Raw genomic sequence first — 23,752 nt, forward strand, 5'->3', positions numbered from 1 at the left:
ACCAGACACAACACACTTTTGACAATGTTCGTAAAGCTTCTGGAGATTGTCGGAAAAGTCTTTTTTAGGAATTGTCTTCAGAAGTGCTGTCACATGGTCCTGAATCTCCTTGACGTCCACAAACCGTGATGCCTCCATGACCCCCCTAAGACGAGGGAACAAGAAAAAAAAGTCAGCAGGAGCAAGGTCAGGGGAGTAGGGTGGGTGATCCAAAACAGTCATGCCACGCTGAGTCAAGAATTGGCGCACAAGGATGGCAGAATGCGATGGTGCATTGTTGTGTAACAACACCCAATTTCCAGGCTTTATCATCTGTTGTCTAAGCGCCGGATGCACTGCAACAGACGTTTCAGTACTTCCAGGTAGGATGCAGCATTCACTGTACACTTTCACCAACATTTTGTTTGTCTCCGACGCCGATTTACCCAATTTGAAGCAGAACTTAATGTTGTGTCGTTGCTCCATTGCTGTTTGATGCACACTGCTCGGGACACTCTGTTGAAATGAATGCAATGGCAGTGCGGTGGCGGCCTCGGGCAAACCCCGACTGGGGGCAGGTCCAGACATGTCCATGCATGTCAGCGCGCATGAACGACCTTGTTGCAAGCGTTTAACACAGATATATCAGACCATTCACCAAACTTTTTAGACAGACCTCATATATATATATTATATATATATATATATATATATATATATATATATATATATATATATATGGATGTGCAGGCTCGGATAGGTTAGAATTTGCATTCAGAGTTCTGATTTTTCCCTCCAAAAAACAGGACTCAGAAAGAAGCAATACATCATCTTACATGGACAAACATCATCATTCCTGGACAAAAGCCTCTTTCTGAGTCCTGTTTTTTGGTGGGAAAAATCCAAACTCTGCGTGCAAATTCGAACCTATCCGAGCCTGCACATCGCTAATATATATATATATATAATACATATATTTGCCTACTTTTGAAAATGCATTTCAAGGAGATTGTGAAAGCAACACCTTTGAACGAGGCAGTAAAGTGAATGTGTACTGCTACATCTGAGACGTGTGCCATAAAATTGACTTACGTCCAAATGTAAATGAGCCCCAAAGCAGTTAGTAAGATCTACTTGCTGATGAAAAAGACACTTATACTTTTCAGAAAATGCATGTGTCCATAGGGATCATTGTGCCTTATAACCAATGGATGAAAATGAAACGAATGATCTCACTGGAATGTATGTCTGTTTTTTATATATACAGTAACAGCTTTAAAATGTGGGTAGGGACAATCAGGGAGATTGCTGGACTCTTCAGGGAGGCAGGGAGATTGCTACTATTTCAGGGAGTCTCTTTGACAATAAGGGATTTTGGCAAGTATGATATAATATATATATATTTTTGTATTAGGTAGCCTGACTAAGGGAAAATAAATCCCAAAATGTTGCAGTCCTTTCTGCAAGGATTTGATTATTTACCTAGTCCGCTGAATGCCACACCTGGAGGTGTATGGGTGTACTGTAGTGAGCACCACGGCAACTTTACTTATTGGAAGGAGAGTGCCGGGCCATTTGGGAGATATATACATATATATATATATATATATATATATATATAATATATAGGCAGAACCTATGCTGATAGATCATAGTGTGAAGTAGGTCAGTCCACATGTTGAATGGCTTAACCAGGGATTGGTTTATTAACCAGGAAGAGCAGCACTATGATTCTATGTATGATCTTATTGCGGGGATTATTATTATTACCAGTTATATATATAGCACACACATATTCCGCAGCGCTTTACAGAGAATATTTGGTCATTTACATCAATCCCTGCCCCAGTGAACACTCACGTATACTCACACCAGGCACACTCACTTACACACTAGGTTAATTTGTTTGTCAGGAGCCAATTAACCTACCAGTATATTTTTGGAGTGTGGAAAGAAACCAGAGTATCCGAAGGAAACCCACGCAAGCCAGTGGCAAATGCAGGCTTTCTAGAGGGGGGTTTCCAAATGCTTGATTTTAGAGTGAGTGTGGCCAGTCCATGAAGAGGGCATAAATAGCACTTAACCAGCTTTAATATGTATCATACAAAGTGTATTGTGTGTCATAATTCCAGCAGATACAGGACCAGTGATCACAGTAAGCCATTAAATGCGGCAGTAGGTCCATCCTGCCTCAGCTGAATGTTTTTATTTTAGATGTGGGCACCATTCCAAGAACATGCAGCACTAGTAAAATTGTATTATATTTCTATTGTGGTAATGGTGTGGGCTGGGGAGGGGGGTTTCCAGGCAGATGGAAACCTCCCCTGCGTTTGCCTATGCAAGCACAGGCAGACTATACAAACTTCACACAGTTAATCGAACCCACGACCTCAGTGCTGCGAGGCAGTAATGCTAACCATTACACCGTCTGTGCTGCTACAGTGATCTCACAGCACTGATTCTCAGAATTATGTAGATTACACAGTGACTTAATCATCCAAATTCTGAAAAATGATAAAGTTCTTACTCAGGGAATTATTGATGACTTCACTATCTAGTGATCATACAGTTCTTACTGCGGTTCTGATTCAGAGATGTGTACAAATGCCACTGCAGCTGCTGTGCGAAAATATTCAAATGCCTCAGCGGCCAGGATTTGTAATGAGATGCTCAGAGGCAGCTTCGCAGATCCAAACGACTGTGTACAAAGATGTGGCATCGATCGCACATCAGTCGATTATTATCAAACTTCTGAGTAACCCTATAGCCACGCAAAATGGCTGCCGCAACTGAGACGCTGGAGCCATTTTCACTGCACACGGGATCGCAGTCGCAGGCAAAAACATGTACCAAAAACCATCTCTACATGGCTGCGTTTGAGTCGCCACCCGTCCCCCATTGCCACCCACAAAACGGTCCCTGCCTGTCAATCAATTTCTCAGTAAATCCTTACTGCGAGCGACATCAGTAATGAAACTTGATGCATGCGTAAAGCGACAACCACTGATTATTGCTTTACTGCATAAACAACAGCATTAAACCTATATCTGAATCAGGCGGTGATTTGACCTACGGTATAAAACTTTCATGCAGATGTGTACATTGACTCTTCAGTGGCTGAACAGATATATTTTGATCTGTTCCTGGTTTTCAGGTGATATCTCAGGGGAAAAAAAAATGTTTTTCATAAGTGGAAGGAAACAACACTATTCAACAAACAGTTTTGCTGAGTTTGTTTCCGGCTGAGAAACATGTTTAACAGCTGCTTGTTTTGGCCACTTGTAATGTCCTGCCTCTTTTTTTGAAACTTGAAATAGAGCGATGTTTTTCTCAGAAAGAATGCAAGCTGCCTGTGTGCAGTCAGGAAGAGCCCAAGTCTCACTGTTATTTTGACAGTTGTAGTTGGAAAGTGTTTCATGCTTCCTCTTTTTTTGTCTTTCGTTCTTAGCTTTCCTTCTGGGAAACCCCTATACTTGAAATGCCTCTGAAGAGGTGGAGAATAAAATGTAATCACAGAGGTCTGTGAACGTTACCTTCAAACAACCCACACCCCAAAGGAGTGTTTAAACTTACACTGCAACTGACTGGCTGCGTGTGTGTAAGCTAGAATCCATTTAGGATGAAGATAATCCTAGACACATTGGGAACGTATGTGCATTTCTGATCCTTAGAAAACACATGGCTGAGAGTTTCGCTTGTCATGCACTAGGAACGAAGATATGCTGAATGTGGACTGTACTGGAAGAAAGCACTAACGGCTTGTTTTTATTTCGTCTGTAGAGCTAAAATACTTCTAGAAAGTATGTCTGTACTTGGCGTTTCCTCCAAGTTAAGACAGCCAGCTGTAGGATCAAAGCCAATTCATAGTGCTCTACCTATACCACATGTTGGCAGGACTGTGTTACAGCAGTATCCATCCAGGTCCCTGGAGCTCAAGAGGGCAGAGCAGTCATTGAATTCTTGTCAACTTATGTTAAAACCATCTTGTGACTTTGGAGAGAAGGAAACTTTTGAATGCAATGTCAGGCATTCTGAAGATAGAAAGGTTAGTAACTTTCACATGCAGCCTATTCTGTTACTCTGTTCCTAGGGAATATGGATTGGCTATCTCAGTGACTGCACTTCTTATTTATGTACATTCAATTTTTTTATAAAATATGCCATCATAGTAATTTATTACCCAGTTTATTAACCCATAACTCCAAATAAGTGCCTAGCACATACATGATTAGCTTGTGGGCTTTTTCTTTTAGAAGGCTGAAGGGATTAATGAAAAACTGTAAAGTTACTTCCTGGCACTTCCAATAAAATCAGCACTTACTGCAATGAGTCACATGCATTAATAATACATAGGATGGACCACCTTGTAATTAGCATTAGTATCAATGAAGGGCTTACTTTTATAATGTTAGCAGTGATGTAGATGTCATTGGTATCCCCTTCATCACTTACATGGACATCCCAGGCAAACATCATAATGTCACTGTCATGATCTTTAATTAATATATGTAGTAAAGAGAGCATTATAAATTTTTAGTTAACCAGTTGCTCTATTTTTAACATGCTTCAAAATTATAATTATTTTAAAATGGAATTTAAGTATTATATTTATAGCAATTTTGTGTGGGCTTAACAACGTACATGTTGGCATAACGGGTTTGATTCTGAGTTGGGAGGAAAGTAAAAAATAAATAAATAAAAAAAGTCAAGTAACTTTGCACATGGACCATGTTGCACAGCTGGGAGGGAAGATGGGGCAGAGAGATTTAGATGTGAGAGGGCAGTGTCCAAACTCAAATCTAAATTGCAGTAAAATAAAGCTGTCCAGCATTTGCGGGCTACATGTGAAGGCGGCCAGTATTTACCCTGCATGCAAAACTAATACATATATTTGCACCTCTTGCATTGCAAAATGCTGACTCCAGATACAAAGTTACTTGCTGGTTTTTTTTTTTTGCTTTACTCCCAACTCAGAAGCATGTGCTTACAAATATTGAGTTATTTTTCTTTAATACACACTAATAATGCTGAACTTGTTTCCTGGGAATGATTCCTGTAGAATAAATATTCTCCAGGCCAGCACAAATTTGTTTGGACTCTCACGTAAAGAGACTGTAACATTCTTCTTGTGTGCCATAGGAGGTGCGCTATAGTTGACACTTATGGCAGGTGATTATGGCCACCCTTGTCTCTTTCACATACCCGGCACTGTGCAAAGGAGGCTCTTATTTTCTGGTTCACATGTGTGCAATGCATATGAAGGCTAGACATAGGCTTCCAGTTCCACTTTTTTACAAGAAAGTATAAGCTTGGGATGTTATTAGATGATTCCCTATATTTGCACCTAGTCATATTTTAATACATTTTTCCTGGTCTCCTAAAACCAAAAGATGGGCTTTGCTATATAAAGTCACTGCTGTCATAATGGAATAGAGTACTGAAAGTGACACTGACTGCTGTTGCCAGCATTTCCTCTCTTGTCTGTTATTGCAGGTGAATTGTTACACACAGTAAATGGCAATATTCTGGATGCACATCTTCCTACTGTGCATATGAATTTGATCATTGTAATACATTCTTTGCAGAGGGTTCTTGAAAGGTACATTTTATCTTCACTAAGCAGACTACAAATTCTGTGTATGTTATGTGAAGAAGATGCACTTTGAATAGTCAGTGAGTTGACCATAATGTGTTACTGAAAAGGTGAATTGGCTGAAATTCCCCTAGTTTTGAAATAGCTGTACACAAGTGATCTATCCAAGGCACTAGTGAAAATTTGGCTAAACTGCATGTGACTCAGTATATTTTATTCTACACCCTCATGGAGTTTGTGTGACTGAGGATTCCCTCTACACTGCTCATATTCCAAATTTCCCACACATTAATCCAACTGCCTGTTCCAAAACGTCCAAAACTGGCTGGAGTATCCTTAAAGAATATCAGAACATTTGGGTGGAACATACCCTCCCTTATTATGAATACAGTACAGAGTTCAGAATAATTACAATACCAGTGTTTTCTTATTCTATTTGATAAAACCATTTCTTGAAAAATATATAAGGCTGTAATGAAAAAAATATGTATTCATGACTGCTTTATGTTACACTATCATATTATGACACATGATTTTATACATTCAGCATAGTACAAAGCAAAACTACATACTGGTGATTTGTTAGACTCTGCGGGACTTGGTGTCCGGAAACCACTTGTCCAGAATAGTGGTTGCCACTGCTGGTACCTGCTCCTCCTGGTGTGCTCGTATGTCTGTCTATAGGCCGAGCAGCTCTGCAGGGGAGTTAAAGGAGCAGTCACATGATTACTGATCTCATCTAGGCACCAGCCTATTTAAGGTAGCTCTGAGCACAGACCTGTGCCAGAGTATTAGGCCCATAATGTCTGCTCCAGTGTATGCTGTGTCCGGCTTGTCTCCAGAGTATTTGTTCCAGCTTGTTCCTGTTGTTCCTCTTATCTGCTGATTTGGCTCTGATTCTGCTCTGCTTGTCTTCAATTTCTTTCCTTGTGAACCACTTGGCTTATCTGCAGTCTGGCTTGTTGACCTATTTGTACTAGTCACTGACTAATTATTTCTGAGGGCATGGCAGAGGGCCACAACATGCAGGCTTTCTATTAGTGATACCAAAAACTCCTTGTGGAGCTCACAGGTGACAACTTGGGGTTTGTTAGAACCCATGCAGCTGCTGTTGCTGCTGCAAATGCAGTGTGGCTTTAGTAAATCCACTAAACCATTTTGTATTAAGACAAGGGTAAACAAATGCAAATCTCAAAATACCTTCAGAAATCAGTCTGTGTTTATCACTGATTACTGAGAGGAAAATAATCTACGAATGGAGCTGGGGCAAACTGAAAAAAATGTTTTCAGGTGAGATTCATTGTACAGGTTTTACATGATATACAGATGTGTCTACATACATATTACCTCCGTGCGCTACAAGTTGCTTTAAACATAACGGGTGCAGCTCAGTAGCGGTGAGCATCTATTCATGTAACTTGTTACCTTCAAATGCACATTGATCACAAAGTGATGCAAATAGCATGCACAAGCAGCTTCTGCTGATTAAAATGATATGCAGCATGCCTATACTCTACATTCGAAATGCTATGTTAGTGTCAGCGGCTGTGACACTGTAACGTGGCATTTTGCATGCAGCTACATCCGCAGTCACACAAAGAATATAGGCATGCCGCATATCATTTTAATCAGCAGAGTCAGCAGAATAAAAATGTAGCATGAAGAGATACTCGGTGCTACCGAATCATGCCACAGCATGGCCCAACTAGAAGGGCTCTTTAACGCGCAAGGAAGTAAGATGTATGTAGACAAATTTGTAATGTTTATCGTGTTAAAACAAAACATATATTTTTATAATTTACAGTTTAAATATAGTCTTTTTTAAAATAAAATAGATTTTCTTCCACTGGCCACTTTTAGTGACTTTCCTTGCAGTAATGGGGGCGATGCAAAAGGAACTGAGTTTTGCAGTAGCTCATATATTACTTACAGAGCCGTAACTAGACATTTTGATGCCCTGTACCGGAGAGAGCATTGGCGCCTCCTCCCATTTTTTAAATTGGGACATAAGATAGTGCAACTGAAAAAGGGCCATGGCCTCATGTGGAAGGGTCAGGGAAGAGATGGGGGAGGCCAGGAGATGCTGGGGATAAAAGTTTAGGAAGCTACATGGATCCGGTTGCGAGCGCTCAGCACTTGCGACCGGGTCTGAATCAGGCCCAATGTGCGAGATCGCAGGACTTGTTTTGTGCATGCGCAGACTCCCAAACATCGAAAATGTGCACAAACCATCAGATTAGCACGCATCTCTGAATCAGGCCCACAACCAACACATGCACAATAGCAAAAAATTACTCAGCTGCATCTGACATCGGCAGTGCGTCAGACATCGGTGGTGGATCTCATATTGGCAGTGCATCTGACTCAGAACCACCCTCTGTGTTTTATGTCATTTTTTGTATAGCATTTATGCATGTATAGTATTCATTTTGTATGTTGTTGGGTGGGCAGGGGGTGCCCCAACATCTCTTGCGCATGGTGCTAGTAGACCTGGTGCTGGCCATGACTTGTTATGCACTTGTCATATTAAAAACTAAATAAATGAAATGGTTATACAATGCAGAACATAAAAACCAGCCACTGTAAGCTTTCCTAAAGGTCATAGAACAAAAATTATATTCATATTATATGCATTTCCATTTGAAGACCTGGAACAAATATTTGTGGTAATTGTTTTCTGGTAATCTGAGTGAGTAGCAGTATCTCTTAGTGTACAGCAGCAAGTATAAGCCCTCTAGCTGTATGATCAGGTAGCATAAGATGAGTAATGTCACGGAGAATAGCAGTATTCCTTACTTGACCGGCCTTTCAGGATGTGAGCTTGAGGAAATGTGCCTGGAAACAATTGCCTGTTAACAGCTTGTAGGTTCATACATAAAAAAAATATTTCTTTACACCGAACAGTGCCAGAATTATTAGAGGAACAAACATGATAGTCTCTAAATGTAAAATGTCTGTGTCTCACGGCAAAGAGTAAAATTATGCATATGCCCAGAAGTAGAGATAAGCAGAGGTGAAGCAAATTGAATTTTATGGCGGATCAGAGGTGCAGTTGCAACAATATGATCTTTGTGTTTAATTTTTGCTTCACCATTTTCTTAGAATGGACATTGCACGCTCTTTGTAATATTTCATATAGAGCAGATTTTATAGGCTACAAATGGAGCAATACTCGGATTCACTAAGCTTTGTGGTTTGGTTTGAACTTTGGCTGGAACAAAATGATAGCAGGAACTATATGCGGAACACACTTTGGGGCCTATTCATCACCGAAGGCTGTATGGCCTTCGATGATTTAGTATTGAACTCGCTGCGAGGAATACTTAAGTATCCAACTCACAGTGGGGGATAGATTACACCAGAGCAATTCATCATTGCTCCGGTGAAGGGACAGCTGCTCTGAAAAGCAGCTGTCCCCTCAGTTAGTATCGCAGCTACAGATGTAGCTGCGTTACTTACCTCCTCACCGTCAGCCCGGCTACGCATTCGTACAGCCACCGGGAAGTCCATGAGAAAGCGGTGGAGGGATCCGCTCGGATCCCTATTCGCATCCCGGGAACTCCTTCCTATAGGAAGGAGTGAGGATCTGAGAACAAGCGCCATCTTTCAGTTTTTGGAGTTTGCTGAATATCAGGGGGTCCTATCGAACTCCTGATGATGAATGGCCTGGTAAGTTACCAGGCCATTTAACGATTATGAATAGGCCCCTTTATTACTACTCACTACTATATTATATAATCTATGTTCATAAATATGAGGCATAGTTGGCATTGCCAGCCCCTTTGTAGCAAAGCTGATGGATGTTTTCTTTTTTTTTATCACATCAATATATTTTTTAAAATAGTCACTTATCTGCACCTTTTTTTAATATAAAAAAAGATATTGGTGCTTCAGCTACCCTGGCAATACTGGCCCAAAGCAGCAAGAATTAACTTACCTCTTTCTGGGCCAGTCTTAGCAGAATTAAGCACGTTTTTGGTCTTTTATAGACATTTTAATAAACGCAGGTGCATCAATAATGTCATTATCACTACTTTGAAGAACTTAGTAAAGCTACATTTCTCCATTTGCCCCTCTTGTGTTCATAGTAGTCTGACGACTGCTTTGAGGCTTTGGAGTTTGTTCCTTGTGGGCACATGATTACTTAAACAGATGGCAGCACAAAATGTATTATAAATGTAATGTGTATCTCTATGTAAAGACTGATAAAGCTCTGAGATAATCTGTATCCTTTTTATGATCCCTTCAGAATGTCAGCTACCTTACACAGACTATTTGTAAAAGTAAGATATATTTTCTGACAGTGAAGCCTTTTGTACAGTAACTGAGGTCCAATGTAAAATTTAGCATAAATAATCCCTTACCCAAGCATAAAATTCAAGCAAAATTGAAATGTCAAGATGAATGGATGGTAGCGGATCAGTTGACATCATGTAAGCCTCTCTGTATTCTTTGCTGAAGGATACTATTTGACAAGTAGTAATTTATTAGCCTAAGTAGGTTTTTTTAAATTGTGTTCCCTCACTACCAAAATTCACTGCAATAAGTCCACATGTAGGAATAAGCATGCGTCTGTAATAATGAGTCTCTGGTTACCCTCACTTTCCAGAAATGTTAGTTTCATGCTGATTCTTGTCTTTTTTTTTCTTAAAGAATGTACTTGAAAAGTCCAATATTCAATGATACTTGGTTTGCCAGGCCCCCTAATAATTACATTTCTTTGTAGTTATGAGTAAACATTGAAAACTGATATAGACATAGATAATAAATACATATATTTATGTGCGGTGATAATTTAGATGGTGAAATCCATTTTTGAATAGGTAGACACATGTAAATCTACTCTTCCTTTCTATAGTGTGCATATATAAATGCTATTAGCTGTGTTGCTATAGTAATTTGCCTGTAAAAATCTTTTATATAAAAACTAATGTCCTAACTCAGTGACTCATCAACGCCCAGCTCAAACCCCTGGACCTAGAAACATGAAATTCGGGGAGTTTATGCTCTCCATGACTTTCGACCAATAAGGGGCTGAAAGGGGTAAAACGTTTCCTCTCGACCGAGGTTATTGGGTGACAAAGCAACATGGCCCAAGTGCTGCGGCACTGTAAGCTCATTGTCTGAGACAAATGGCAGCTCCCATAGGTGGGGCTGCAGCACAGTGCAATATTCAAATAGGGGAGCCACACCAACTGCCAGTGATGTTTGGCAGCAGTTGGGGTGGCAGTTGGTGTGCCTTCCCTATTTGAATATTGCACTGTGCTGCAGCCCCACCTCCAGAGCCACCACTGCATCTCAATTTATTTAATCTTAATACTATCATGCTCTTATATCCCAGAGGCATAAAATAAACTAAGCATATAAATTAAGTTAAAATGGGATGAAGGAATTGGAAATAGTAAATATCTAAGGTCTACCCGAGTGAAACCAGGCACATCAGCTAGTAATATATATAATATAAGAGACTCCACTCAACTTGGATTATGTCTGGTGTTAAATGTATCTCACAGTACAATTGTAGATAAGTAACACAAGAAAAATGTATGACTATAGTCTTTTGTGTGTAAAGTAAACTGTACAGTTATAGTTCACTTTATGCTGTGAATTTATTACTGTTCCAATTAGTTTCAGGTCACTTTGACCAGCTGTTCTTTTCCAGCTGCTCATGAATAATATTTCACAAACATATAGAGGTAATTTTGGTTTGGAAAATTATTTTCGCCATTGGAGATGAGTGATAAAAATTCTCTTTGGTGTTACCATTTTGTCATTCTATTCCTATGCACCAATGTTACAGGTTAAAAGATCTTAAAATATACTTTTTATTCATCAATCTAGATTAGAGCTTTTAAAAAGTTTATTTTATATATATATATATATATATATATATATATATATATATGAGAAACTACAGCGCCAAGTAAAATGAACTAAAAGAGCACTCTACTTTCTAAAAATATATATATAAAATCAATATTAAAAATTCATATAAAGTCACAGGGAGATAAATACAACGCACCACAGATAAAAGCACTCCCTAATAATATAGGTGTCAGCTCTACAGCAATATGATAACAATGGTGATTTGTTAAAAATGTAAAATGGAGAAAGTGCAGCTGATAAAAAGCGACCAATGTGCTAATACATACTGTGATATAGTGCTGAATGAACCATTTGATTAAATAAATAAATAAATGTGCAAATATGAAAGACTGTGATAATATGTGCAATAAAATGCAATTAAATATAATTTCAAGGTGTTATAAAGTGCATATGATACTATAGAAATGACAAGTATAGGTAAAATGAAAAAGAGTATTTTATTACAAGTAACAGCTGACCCTAACACATAGGGCAGTACAACAAGTAACTTAATTTAAAAAAGAAAGCAATGCAAATAAAAATTAAAAAAAGGTGGGGATAAGGGATGAAGGGCTTATCTGGATCACAAATAGGTAAGTTCATGTGAGGCTGTAACCAGGGGCTCCAACGCGTTTCGTCCGTGTGGTGGACTTCTTCAAGAGATGCCTAGAAGAAGTCCACCACACGGATGAAATGCGTATTCATACAAAATAAACATACACAGGAATTTTAATACTGTATACTTACATTGTTTGGCATTTGTATATAATGTTTTTAGTATGCATACTATATAATGTGCTCCATAAGTACTATATAACCATTTTTAACAGTTGGCGATTATTGATCAAATGACTTAGGGGCTGATTCATCATTGCATACAAGTGCAATGCTGAATGCAGATTACTGATCATCATGAATTTGCGCGTGCGCAAGAACCATTCTGCGAGTGTGCAGAATGGGTCCTGCTTAATCACACACAGCCCCTTCGGTGCCTCTGCCTGATTGACAGGCAGAGGTATTTAAGGGGCGGCGCGGGGACGGCTGGTGTTCCTGGAAATGGGGGAGTGTCCTCCTCATTTTCCGGGAGTGGCAAGGCCAGGGACTCAATTGATGGATGCAGTGTCCTGGTCTTGCAAGCCGGCCAGCCTGAGTAAGCTGAGGCTTACTCGGCTGGCCGGTGGCCCGGCACCGTCCACCATCGCGACCATCTTACACCGATGGTCACGATGGTGATCCCAGCATGTGTCCTCGGTTGCAGTTCTGGGATTGCAAATACAGCAGGGGGTGTCATATAGCTTCATTTGCATATTAGCAAGGACGGAATTGCAAAGCTACCTGCATGCAGCATTGCAATTCCTTCCAATGCTGATTCACCCCCATAGATCATCAAAACAAATACTGATATATTTGGATGAAGTGGGAGTTAATGTATGCAACTAACACTGCTATTATGACTGTTTTCCATGCTACTTTTATTTGCTTTTTTTTTTAAAGAGAAATCTGAGTACCCCCACCACAGAAACTGTGTTTTCATTCATTTTGTTTATTTAGTTTTCAGAGAAAGAGAAGGATCCAAAAGAGTCTCCTAGTAGACATGGGAGACAGAGCTTTCTCTTGGGCATATGTTTTACCGCATGTAGAAATAGATGTTGAATGATATTATTCAGTCCAGCAACAAAAGGTAGAATAAATATTCTCTTTATTAATAATCCATTAAAAGCATAAAGTAATACAATTGATTCTGACAAAGGGCCTGAGGCTCTGCAAATTTGTATACAGCTGCAAAGACCCCAGTGTCTTAGGAGAGCTGCTCTGTCTAAGACTGCATTGGCTTGCTCAAAAGTTTGATATGCTACCGATGTGCAACCAATGTTTGTGGTGTCCCCACTTTTGTATGTGAGCAGCGAATGTCAGACGCCAGAGGTGGACGCCTCAGTGCACAAGACTCCAGCTAAGACATTACCATATTTTCGCAAGCCCACTGCACATGTAATTGCAGTTGCAATGGGATTTGCGTGCATCTCTGCATCAGGCCCAAAGACTAATCTTAGTGCATAATCCTATGACGCGTTTCACACATTGTAAATATTATAGCATAAGCTATGCTGCAGAAGCTGGCAGATGACAAAAAGCATCATTGGTTTATCCAATAAGATCACCACTCTTTGTCAGATTCAATGTATTGCACTATATTGAATTGAAAAGAAATGGATTTCAACCTTATGCTTTTAATTGATTATTAATAAAGAAAATATTTATTCAACTATTTGATACAGGCCTATATTATTGAACACTTATTTTCCACAGCAGGCAAAAGCTGTGCCCAAGAGAAAACTCAGGGCCTGATTCAGAGCCGGACGCTCTGAATCAGGGCCCTCCTCCATTAAAATGGAGCGTCCTCCTGGACGCTCGTATAGCTGTGGGTGACCACCCACAGCATATACGAGCATCCAAAAAGATGGTCGCAATGGTCTTGACCATCGCGACCATCGGACTTGCGACGGAAACCCTGCGGTAGGGTTTCCCAGCCACAAGTCCTGGAGTGATTTTGGCTCTATCAGAGCCAAAATCACTCCCACTGACATCACTAGTGATGTCAGTGGGGCCGGCTTCAGACGGTAGGCGGTCCCATGGGAACGCCTACGTCTGGCAGGCACACCCCTGGCACGCCCACCAAAGGGGGCGTGCTGTCAGTCACCATCGACAGCACGCCACCTTTGGTGCAAGACCCGGAGCGACAGCTTGGCTGTCGTAGTCCGGGTCTCGCGCATGCGCACGACGGAGCTCCCTCCGTCATGCGCATGCGCAGTGGGGAACATCGACCCACTTGCGAGCGTACTGCCGCTTGCGAGTGGGTCTGAATGACCCCCTCAGTCTTCAACACTTAATTGTTTTTAGGTCTGTTTTTTTACTTGGCTCAACATCAGACTTATTTGTAATAAAACCCGGATAGAAAGTTTACTAACAGCCCTAGGAGGATGAGTTACCTTATTTTACAGAAGAGAATCTCCCCTTTCATGTTGTGCTCAACCAAGGAGATCTAAATGACTCCTGAGTTACAGATGCAACTTTACCTACTGTAGCAATATTAGGGCCTGGTTCAGATGTGCTGCTGCAGCTTCTTATGCAACAGTTCTGAGAAGGTATGTAACTGTATTTTGTAAAAAGACGTCCACCATCGGCTTCTCCGATCCGCCGCTTGTGTACAAAGACATAGCATCGGACAAACATTGGAAACATCGTTGCACCATCGGACCTCTGAGCAATCTTATGATTCTTCTTCCCCTTCTCTATTAAAGCCCACTGACTGGTGATAGCTATAACCAATGATAGATTTTAAAAGATCACTCTTGCAAAGGCTTCTCCATGTAAATTATGCGGAAGCCTATATAACAATGACACTGCTGGCACATCTTAGGATGCTGATAAGGACCATTAGGGGAACAAAATGCATCAATATATTTGCTAGTTTCTAATGTTTCAAGTCTGAACTTCCAGTCCACAGCGCATGTCTTAATCAACAAAGCTGGTCCACGCATCCGCAGCCGCATACAGGGTGAGCTTGAGGTGGTAAGGCCAGGATTGTTAAGGAATGGAATATGACAGCTGCCTCAGCGATATTTTCGTCAGCACAACATTTTTTATTGTTGTGATAATTTGACGATTCAAAATCTTTGTTATCGCCACTTTAAAGTAAATAAGCTCCTAAGTAATAAGCACAAATACTGTGCATGCAACAAAGCAATTTATTACATACATTGCTTCATGTATTGGATGCTAGTGTGTGAAATGCTTAGTTTGGACATAAAAGGAATAATGGAAAATCCACAGCAGGAGCTTTCCTTGGAAATCATAGGAAAGTTACGCTAATTATGTAGATTAGTAGTTTTCTTGAAAAGCAATGTATATAAAAATTACATGTTTTCAGAGAACTAAACCACTAGTATGGACAGACTGTGATTTTTTTTTTATTTGGTTTGTTTTTTTCTTGGTAAATATCCAAGTCTATCTTTCCCCCAGGTTGGAAAAATGTCACTTTTGATACTTTATTCTGGCTACTGTTGAAAGCCTGGAAAGTTTCCATGATTTCAAGCTTCATTTATCTTCACATTCTAAATGCCTCACTTTATTTATAATAAGACATACCATTTGCGGAATTCTGAGTCGCAAAGATTAACATTACTTTTATGTCACAAGGAATGACAATCTCCACAATGTGCTGACTTTAACACTTAAAAGTTTAAATGTCCACTAATAATTCAATAATCGGATCAAAATATTTAAATCAAGAGAAATATTGCTAGCTTGAAGCAAGTTATGTTGTGTTGCAAAAAAAATACATTGGGGTCTATTTACTAAGCTTTGGAGAGAGATAAAGTACCAGCCAATCAGCTCCTAACTGCCATGTTACAGGCTGTGTTTGAAAAATTACAGTTAGGTTGGTTGTATGTTGTCTCTGTTCACTTTATCTCCATCCAAGGCTTAGTAAATATACCCCATTGTTCTTGTTTATAGACATAGGAAGTTTTGTTTATTTCCTCAATAGCACCTTATTAAATATGAAACCTATACACTTGTATAGTGCATGCACATCCTTTTATAATTGTGCTAAATGTTTCCCAGGTAGAGGAAATGGGTTTATTTGAGAAACTGTATGCACATTGGTCTCTATTTTGCTTGTTTTTTTTAAACATCCTGTTATGGGAATGAATGCAGCAGGAACTGATTTCCTTACAAAATATTATTTATTGATGGATCCTGGAAAAATATATAATATATAAATGCGCTATAGCAATTTTCTTCTGTCTTCTCAAGGAACCACAACCGTATTGTGGGCCTGATTCAGCAGCGTACGCAATTGCGATCGCAGCTTTGATTTTGAAGGGAATACAGCTGAACCGATTTTTATGATAGCTGCATTATGTTGTTTCATCTCGATCTGTCAAGTTAAAGCTGGGCAATAACAAAAACAAAATGTATTGACATCATCCATGTAAGAGATAGGTGTGGCATCATGTGTGCAGCTGGTAAGGGGTGGGGGGAGAGGTGCTTTGGGCTTGCCGTCACTTGAATAGGATAGGCTATATAGCAGTCTGTGCACAGGGCACACAGTGACATAGGTGTGAGTGGTGGGTGAATAGGATAGGCTATATAGCAGTCTGTGCACAGGGCACACAGTGACATAGGTGTGAGTAGTGGGTGAATAGGATAGGCTTCATAGCAGTTTGTGCACAGGGCACACAGTGACATAGGTGTGAGTGGTGGATGAATAGGATAGGCTACATAGCAGTCTGTGCACAGGGCACACAGTGACATAGGTGTGAGTGGTGGGTGAATAGGATAGGCTACAGAGCAGTCTGTGCACAGGGCACACAGTGACATTGGTGTGAGTGGTGGGTTAATGGGATAGGCTACAGAGCAGTCTGTGCATAGGGCACACAGTGACATTGGTGTGAGTGGTGGGTGAATAGGATGGACTATATAGTAATCTATGCACAGGGCACACAGTGACATAGGTGTGAGTGGTGGGTGAATAGGATAGGCTACAGAGCAGTCTGTGCACAGGGCACACAGTGACATTGGTGTGAGTGGTGGGTGAATGGGATAGGCTACAGAGCAGTCTGTGCACAGGGCACACAGTGACATAGGTGTGAGTGGTGGGTGAATAGGATGGACTATATAGTAATCTATGCACAGGGCACACAGTGACATTGGTGTGAGTGGTGGGTGAATAGGATGGACTATATAGTAATCTATGCACAGGGCACACAGTGACATTGGTGTGAGTGGTGGGAGAATAAGATAGGCTATATAGCAATCTATGCACAGGGCACACAGTGACATAGGTGTGAGTGGTGGGTGAATAGGTTAGGCTACATAGCAGTCTGTGCACAGGGCACACAGTGACATAGGTGTGAGTAGTGGGTGAATAGAATAGGCTACATAGCAGTCTGTGCACAGGGCACACAGTGACATAGGTGTGAGTGGTGGGTGAATAGGATGGACTATATAGCAGTCTGCGCACAGGGCACACAGTGACATAGGTGTGAGTGGTGGATGAATAGGATAGGCTACATAGCAGTCTGTGCACAGGGCACACAGTGACATAGGTGTGAGTGCTGGGTGAATAGGATAGGCTACATAGCAGTCTGTGCACAGGGCACACAGTGACATAGGTGTGAGTGGTGGGTGAATAGGATAGGCTACAGAGCAGTCTGTGCACAGGGCACACAGTGACATAGGTGTGAGTGGTGGGTGAATAGGATAGGCTACAGAGCAGTCTGTGCACAGGGCACACAGTGACATAGGTGTGAGTGGTGGGTGAATAGGATGGACTATATAGTAATCTATGCACAGGGCACACAGTGATATTGGTGTGAGTGGTGGGTGAATAGGATGGACTATATAGTAATCTATGCACAGGGCACACAGTGACATAGGTGTGAGTTACATGTGAAAAGGCTGCTGCCACCAGTTTGTATAGCACCGCTGGTCACGTGGGCCACTCCCGCTACAGGGCCCCTATGCAAAGCAATATAACTAGAACACCTCAAATAAAAAAAATGTTGGCAGAAGCAATTACATCGTGAGCAAAGCCGCGCACAACAATTAGTTTTAAATTTAGTGGTAGCGATTTCTGATAACTACGTATATCTAGGTGGAAGTAAATATTAGTAACTACTAACATGATTACTAGACTAATTTCTAGTAACTATATTGAGAAGGAAGAAAGTTTTAATAACTGTTGCGGCACTGGACTAGTTTCTAACAACTATATGGAGGTATAAATAGAATCAGTGGCATAAGTTCATCCCAGACGCCAGGAGGCAAGTTCTAATTTGGTGCCCCCCCCTCACAGCCGCTGACACTGTAATGTAGCAATTGGCATGCAGACAGGCTATAGATAGATGAAGGCAGCAGCTGATGGTCTGACATGGAGCTCTCCACTAGTGTATGGTGGGAAGGGGTGCCATTTATTGGACGGTCGTGGCGGTACACTCCAGGTACATAGTTACAGCCCTAAGTGGAGTGAATATGTTGTGGACAATGGTGGAGATGCCCCTTCAGAGCTGGAGCCCGGCGGCAGGCGCCTCCATTCAGGGGCGTTTTAAGAGAGGAGGGGGCCTGTGTGCAGCCTCTATTTGGGCCCCCTCCTCTCTGTTGGCGGCTCAGCGTGGCACTGAGCGCTGTAGATTCTGGATTCATGACAGAATCTACAGCGCATGTGTGGGTCTCCGGGAAAATGGCGCCCGCACCTACTTTCCCGAGGAACATCTTTTTTTGCTCATTCGCAGATCACAGGGAAAATGGGCGCCGGCAATTTCATAGTGAGTGTTTGCTGCCCTGCAGCGCCGGTCCGGCGCTACGGAGCAGCACTACGGGAATCGGCGGAGAGGTAAGTATGATTACCTGTGGGTGCAGGTTGTGCGGTGGGGGCCCCCCTGGACCCAGGGGCCCTTGTGCACTGCACACCTTGCACCCATTGTAAAGATGCGTATGCCTCCATTGTCTCCCATAGTTCTGCCCCTGAATAGAGGTAATTTCTAGTAAATATATATATATATATATATATATATATAAAAAGAGATAAGTAACTTTAGAGTAGTTATTTCTAATATCTATATAGAGGTGTAAGTGAATGTAGAGGTAGTAATTTATAGTTACTGCATAAAGGAGGAAATAAATGGTAGTAACTGTAGAGGTAAAATACTAGTTTCTAGTAACTTTATAGAGATGTAAGTAAATATAAATGTTGCTTTCTAGTAACTATTTAGAAGTGTAATGCCGGCCATACACGGTGCGATGGCACTATGCGAGGCGACAGGGTATCCGACGTTCCATATATCGGGCGGTCCGCACACACGGTGCGATCGGTTGGCCGACCTCCTGATATGCTGGCTCCCCCCTCCCTCACCCACAAAGTAATGCATGGGATCGCACATCGCATCCCCTGATCGACTGATCCTGCAGTATGATCAGGGAGTGCGGTGTACGACCCCACGGGAGCGCGCTTTGTCCGATATCATGGCCATACACGGTACAATATAGCAGCCAAATCGAACCAATCAGTCGGATCGGCTGCTTTATTGCAACGTGTATGGGGGCCTTAAGTAAATGTAGAGGTAGTATATTCTAGTTACTATATATAAAGGGGTAAGTAACTGTAGAGTAATTATTTCTAGTGACTATATATAGATGGAAGTAAAGGTGGTAATTTCTAGTTACTGTATAGAAGTGTAAGTAAATGTAGAGGTAGTAGTTTGTAGTGACTACTGTATATATAGAGGGGTAAGTAACTGGTAGTTATTTCTAGTAACTATATAGAGGTGTACTGTAAGTAAATATTAGTAACTATAAACCTAGATTCTAGTAACTATACAGAGGTGTAAGTAAATATTAGTAACTATAGACCTAGATTCTAGTAACTATATAGAAGTGTAAGTAAATATTAGTAACTATAGACCTAGATTCTAGTAACTATATAGAGGCGTAAGTAAATATTAGTAACTATAGACCTAGATTCTAGTAACTATATAGAGGTGTAAGTAAATATTAGTAACTATAGACCTAGATTCTAGTAACTATATAGAGGCGTAAGTAAATATTAGTAACTATAGATCTAGATTCTAGTAACTGAGGTGTAACAAAAGTCCATGAAAGATGATGTTTGTTCATGAAAGATGACATTTTGCCTCTTTCTGAGACCCGATTTTTGGCGCGAAAAATCAGAATTTGGCTGGAAAATCCGAACTAATCCAAGCCTGCACATCCCTACTATATAGAGGTGTAAGTAAATATTAGTAACTATAGACCTAGATTCTAGTAACTTTGAGGTGTAAGTAAATGTTAGTAACTAGGGAGGTAGTAGTCTCTAGTAAGTATGAAGAGGTAGAAGATAATGCTAGTAATTTTTCTTTTGGTAGTAGTGAAATTATTCCATTATGAATTGCTAAATATTGTCCTAGGCCTTGTCTTTTTTTTCAGTCTTTTTACTCCAGTCTTTTTCCACCGCTCTCTATTCAGTGCTTCCAAGCTGGTTTTGCCTTTAAAATGATTGCCGCTTTAAAATTACTGGAAGACTCGCATGTATTCTGGCAGTGGCACAAACTCGCACCCTATAACATAAGCCCCATAACCTTTATTAGCTTTAGTTCAAATTATTCATTGCTCTATTAATTTTACAGTATACATTGCTCTATTCTTAATGTAATATAATATTCTTAATCTAAAGCAAAACCTACATATTGCCTATCATCATCATAATACAATCGTTGTTATCTTGTTTCTCTAGTAAAATAAACTGTATTTATCACAGATCATTTGTAATAATTCATCAACTGCATGTCATCTTCCATCAACAGCTATAGAGTTATCTGAAGCTGTTGTGTCCTGTATTTCAGCTGTCATCTGTACATACTCTCCCTGCCCTTTTCTCCACTTTGTAAATTACTGCATGTATTTTTCTCCTCGCTCAACACTTCCACTCACTTAACCAAAGAAGTGGTTTCCTATACTGCAGCCAATACAAGGAATGCCTCATCTTGTTTTATCAGGAGTGTAGAGATTCCTTTCAAATCTACATATTTGGGTTTTCATGCCAGGCACAATTGGAGACGTTCATGAAAACTGTGTCACTAAGCAGCAATATTCAAGTAACCATATATGTGCTAGATCTAAATCTCACATGTAATAGGCATTGTGATTCAGACTTTACATGAGAAAATACGCTGGCTGATGTAATTACACCTTTGTATCATTAGCAGTAGCAGACTTACCGCTAGGCAATACAAGCGGCCGCTTAAGGCCCAGCGGGTCCCAGGGGGCCAGCCAACAGGGCTGTATAGTGGAGGCTTTTTACATAGTTCCGGCCTCGGCAGACTGTCAGCACATTGATTGGACAGCTGCCGGGTGAGCTCTGTCTTGCAATCTTCCTCTACCCTGTTCTGTCTGTATGGGAGCAGTGTGTGTGTGTGTGTGGTTATGGGGAAGTGTGTGAGTTTGTGTATGTATGCGGCTATGGGGGCCCTGTGTGTGTGGCTATGGGTGCCCCGTGTGTGTGGCTACTGTGTGCCCTGTGTGTGTGTGGCTATGGGTGCCCTGTGTGTGTGCGGCTATGGGTGCCCTGTGTGTGTGCGGCTATGGGTGCCCTGTGTGTGTGCGGCTATGGGTGCCCTGTGTGTGTGCGGCTATGGGTGCCCTGTGTGTGTGCGGCTATGGGGGCCCTGTGTGTGTGTGGCTATGGGAGCCCTGTGTGTGTGTGGCTATGGGGGCCTTGTGTGTGTGTGGCTATGGGGGCCTTGTGTGTGTGTGGCTATGGGGGCAGTATGTGTATGTGGCTATGGGGGCAGTGTGTGTGTGTGGCTATGGGGGCAGTGTGTGTGTGTGGCTATGGGGGCAGTATGTGTGTGTGCGGCTATAATGGCAGTGTGTGTGTGTGTATAATTGCATGCAGGTGAGGGAGTGGGGCCCCAAATTGATATCTTGCTTAGGGCGCCATGTGGTCTGAATCTGCTTCTGATCATTAGCACAATTTTCAGCCATACATATGTGTCCACATACATCTATCTTCGCATGAGCTCCGTGCGACTCTGTAGCGCTGAGCGTATTTTCATGCCACTTTTCCCTTAAAATGCGTCTTATTTGCAAAGTGATGTGAATCGGACACGCGAGCAGCTTCTGCTGATTAACATTATATGTGGAATGCTTATATTCTGTGTACGACTGCGGTTATATCTGCATGCAAAATGCTATGTTACAGTGTTGGCAGCAGTGACACTGTATAGTAGCATTTTGCATGCAGATACAGTCACGAAAATACTTTTGGTACTACCGAGTAGACTAGAAGGGCTGTTTAATGCACAAGTATGTGGACACATCTGTATTATGTGGAAGATGTATCAATCTTTCTAAAGAGGACAACTGGAGGTGTTGTCCTTAGGTACCAATCAGATGTAGCAATCCTTTTATAAAATGTACTAGATATATGATAACTAGAATCTGATTGGATGTTAAGGCCAGCACCTCTATTTAGAAGGTTTGATCAATCTCCTCCTATGCACCGTATTACTGTATGAATGGGACCACCACACCGTGATCAGCCGAACCTGCTTAGCAATAGATATTGTTTTTGTAAGGTGACTTCACTGCTGATTTATATTTATTTACTTTACTATGCGTTATAAAATTCTCACATTCATTTGAATAGGGATTCCAGGGCATAACAGTGTATCACAATTCAGTAGAATGCCTTGCACAATTCGGGTCACAGTCTGGCAACACTATACCCTATAGTCCATACTATAGCAAATAAATTGATAAATAAACAATATAGAATATGTTCTAATAAAATAAGAGCTCACTTAACTAGTTTTAAGCCCTTTGCTCAGTTTATGTATTAAGAGGAGTCCATGTGGGAGATGTATGAAGGTTTGTTACATGTATTCGCTTAGCTGCATATATGAATGCAGGGAAGTGTTCAAAATAACGGGGGCGCTATGTTCCCCTGTCATTATCGGTGCAGCTATTAACTAGATAGGGCGGCAATCTATTTTGAAAGTTATGAACGGCCAGTGGCACTGATGATTCCGACGATTGCTGCTTTCGACTTCACCTGCTCAGGCAGGAGCTGGCACACACACTCCGTCTACACCCCCTGTCTGTGGGAATAGGCAGCCAGGGTTTGTGTTTACGCTAAATAAAAGTTTTTTTGTTGTTGTCATAGTTTATATTCCATAGGAGGAAGGAAGTTGACTGGCGTATGCGCAGACTCCCTGCAGGTCACAGAAGCTGAAAGAGGGAAAGTGCGAAATTCGCCAGACAGGTGAGTTAAAACTCTCCCTCTGCAGCAACAGTATTTGTAATACATCCAGGCTGTAATTGGTCTAACTTTGCCTTGATGATGGGCGAAGCAGTGCCATGCATTTAACAAATGTTAGGCGCTGGATTAACACATCTCCCCCCATGTACTTTAAGTACTGTTTGGCAGAGTACTAAATCCACAGAATAAATTAGTGATGTCACAGAATTTAGCACTTGCTAAATCTGTACCATATGGCGACTAAATTACTACGAATAAAATTAAACAAATGTGTTTAAGTTGGAAATTATTGGCAGTAATTAGGGAAAAAAATAAAACATTTAAATTGCTGAAACTAGAAGGAACTGAAAATTCATTAAGGAAAGTAGCAAAAAAAAGTGAAATTCGCAAACACTAACTGAAAAACAGGTTGTAAAATATAAGAATTTTCACCCCAAGATGCATTTCAAGTTTAAAAACAGCAAGAAAAATAAAACTTATAATAACTGGCCACGAAA

The 23,752-nt window shown here is 41.0% G+C and overlaps 1 protein-coding gene across 7 annotated transcripts in view; it reads left to right on the forward strand.

Annotated features, from left to right (window-relative positions):
* Positions 1 to 3,769: 3,769 nt before the first annotated feature.
* The window catches only part of NAV3 (neuron navigator 3), a 383,856-nt gene continuing 363,873 nt past the window's right edge, over positions 3,770 to 23,752 (forward strand). For all 7 annotated transcript variants that reach the window (XM_088478094.1, XM_088478095.1, XM_088478096.1 and 4 more), the window contains exon 1: positions 3,770 to 4,024. In XM_088478094.1, coding sequence (XP_088334220.1) covers positions 3,782 to 4,024 — 243 coding nt within the window. In that variant the 5' untranslated portion in view covers positions 3,770 to 3,781. The remainder of the gene's footprint in view (positions 4,025 to 23,752) is intronic.

Source organism: Taudactylus pleione, unplaced genomic scaffold (assembly GCF_031769625.1).
Source record: "Taudactylus pleione unplaced genomic scaffold, aTauple2 ptg000207l, whole genome shotgun sequence".
Taxonomy (NCBI): Eukaryota; Metazoa; Chordata; class Amphibia; order Anura; family Myobatrachidae; genus Taudactylus; species Taudactylus pleione.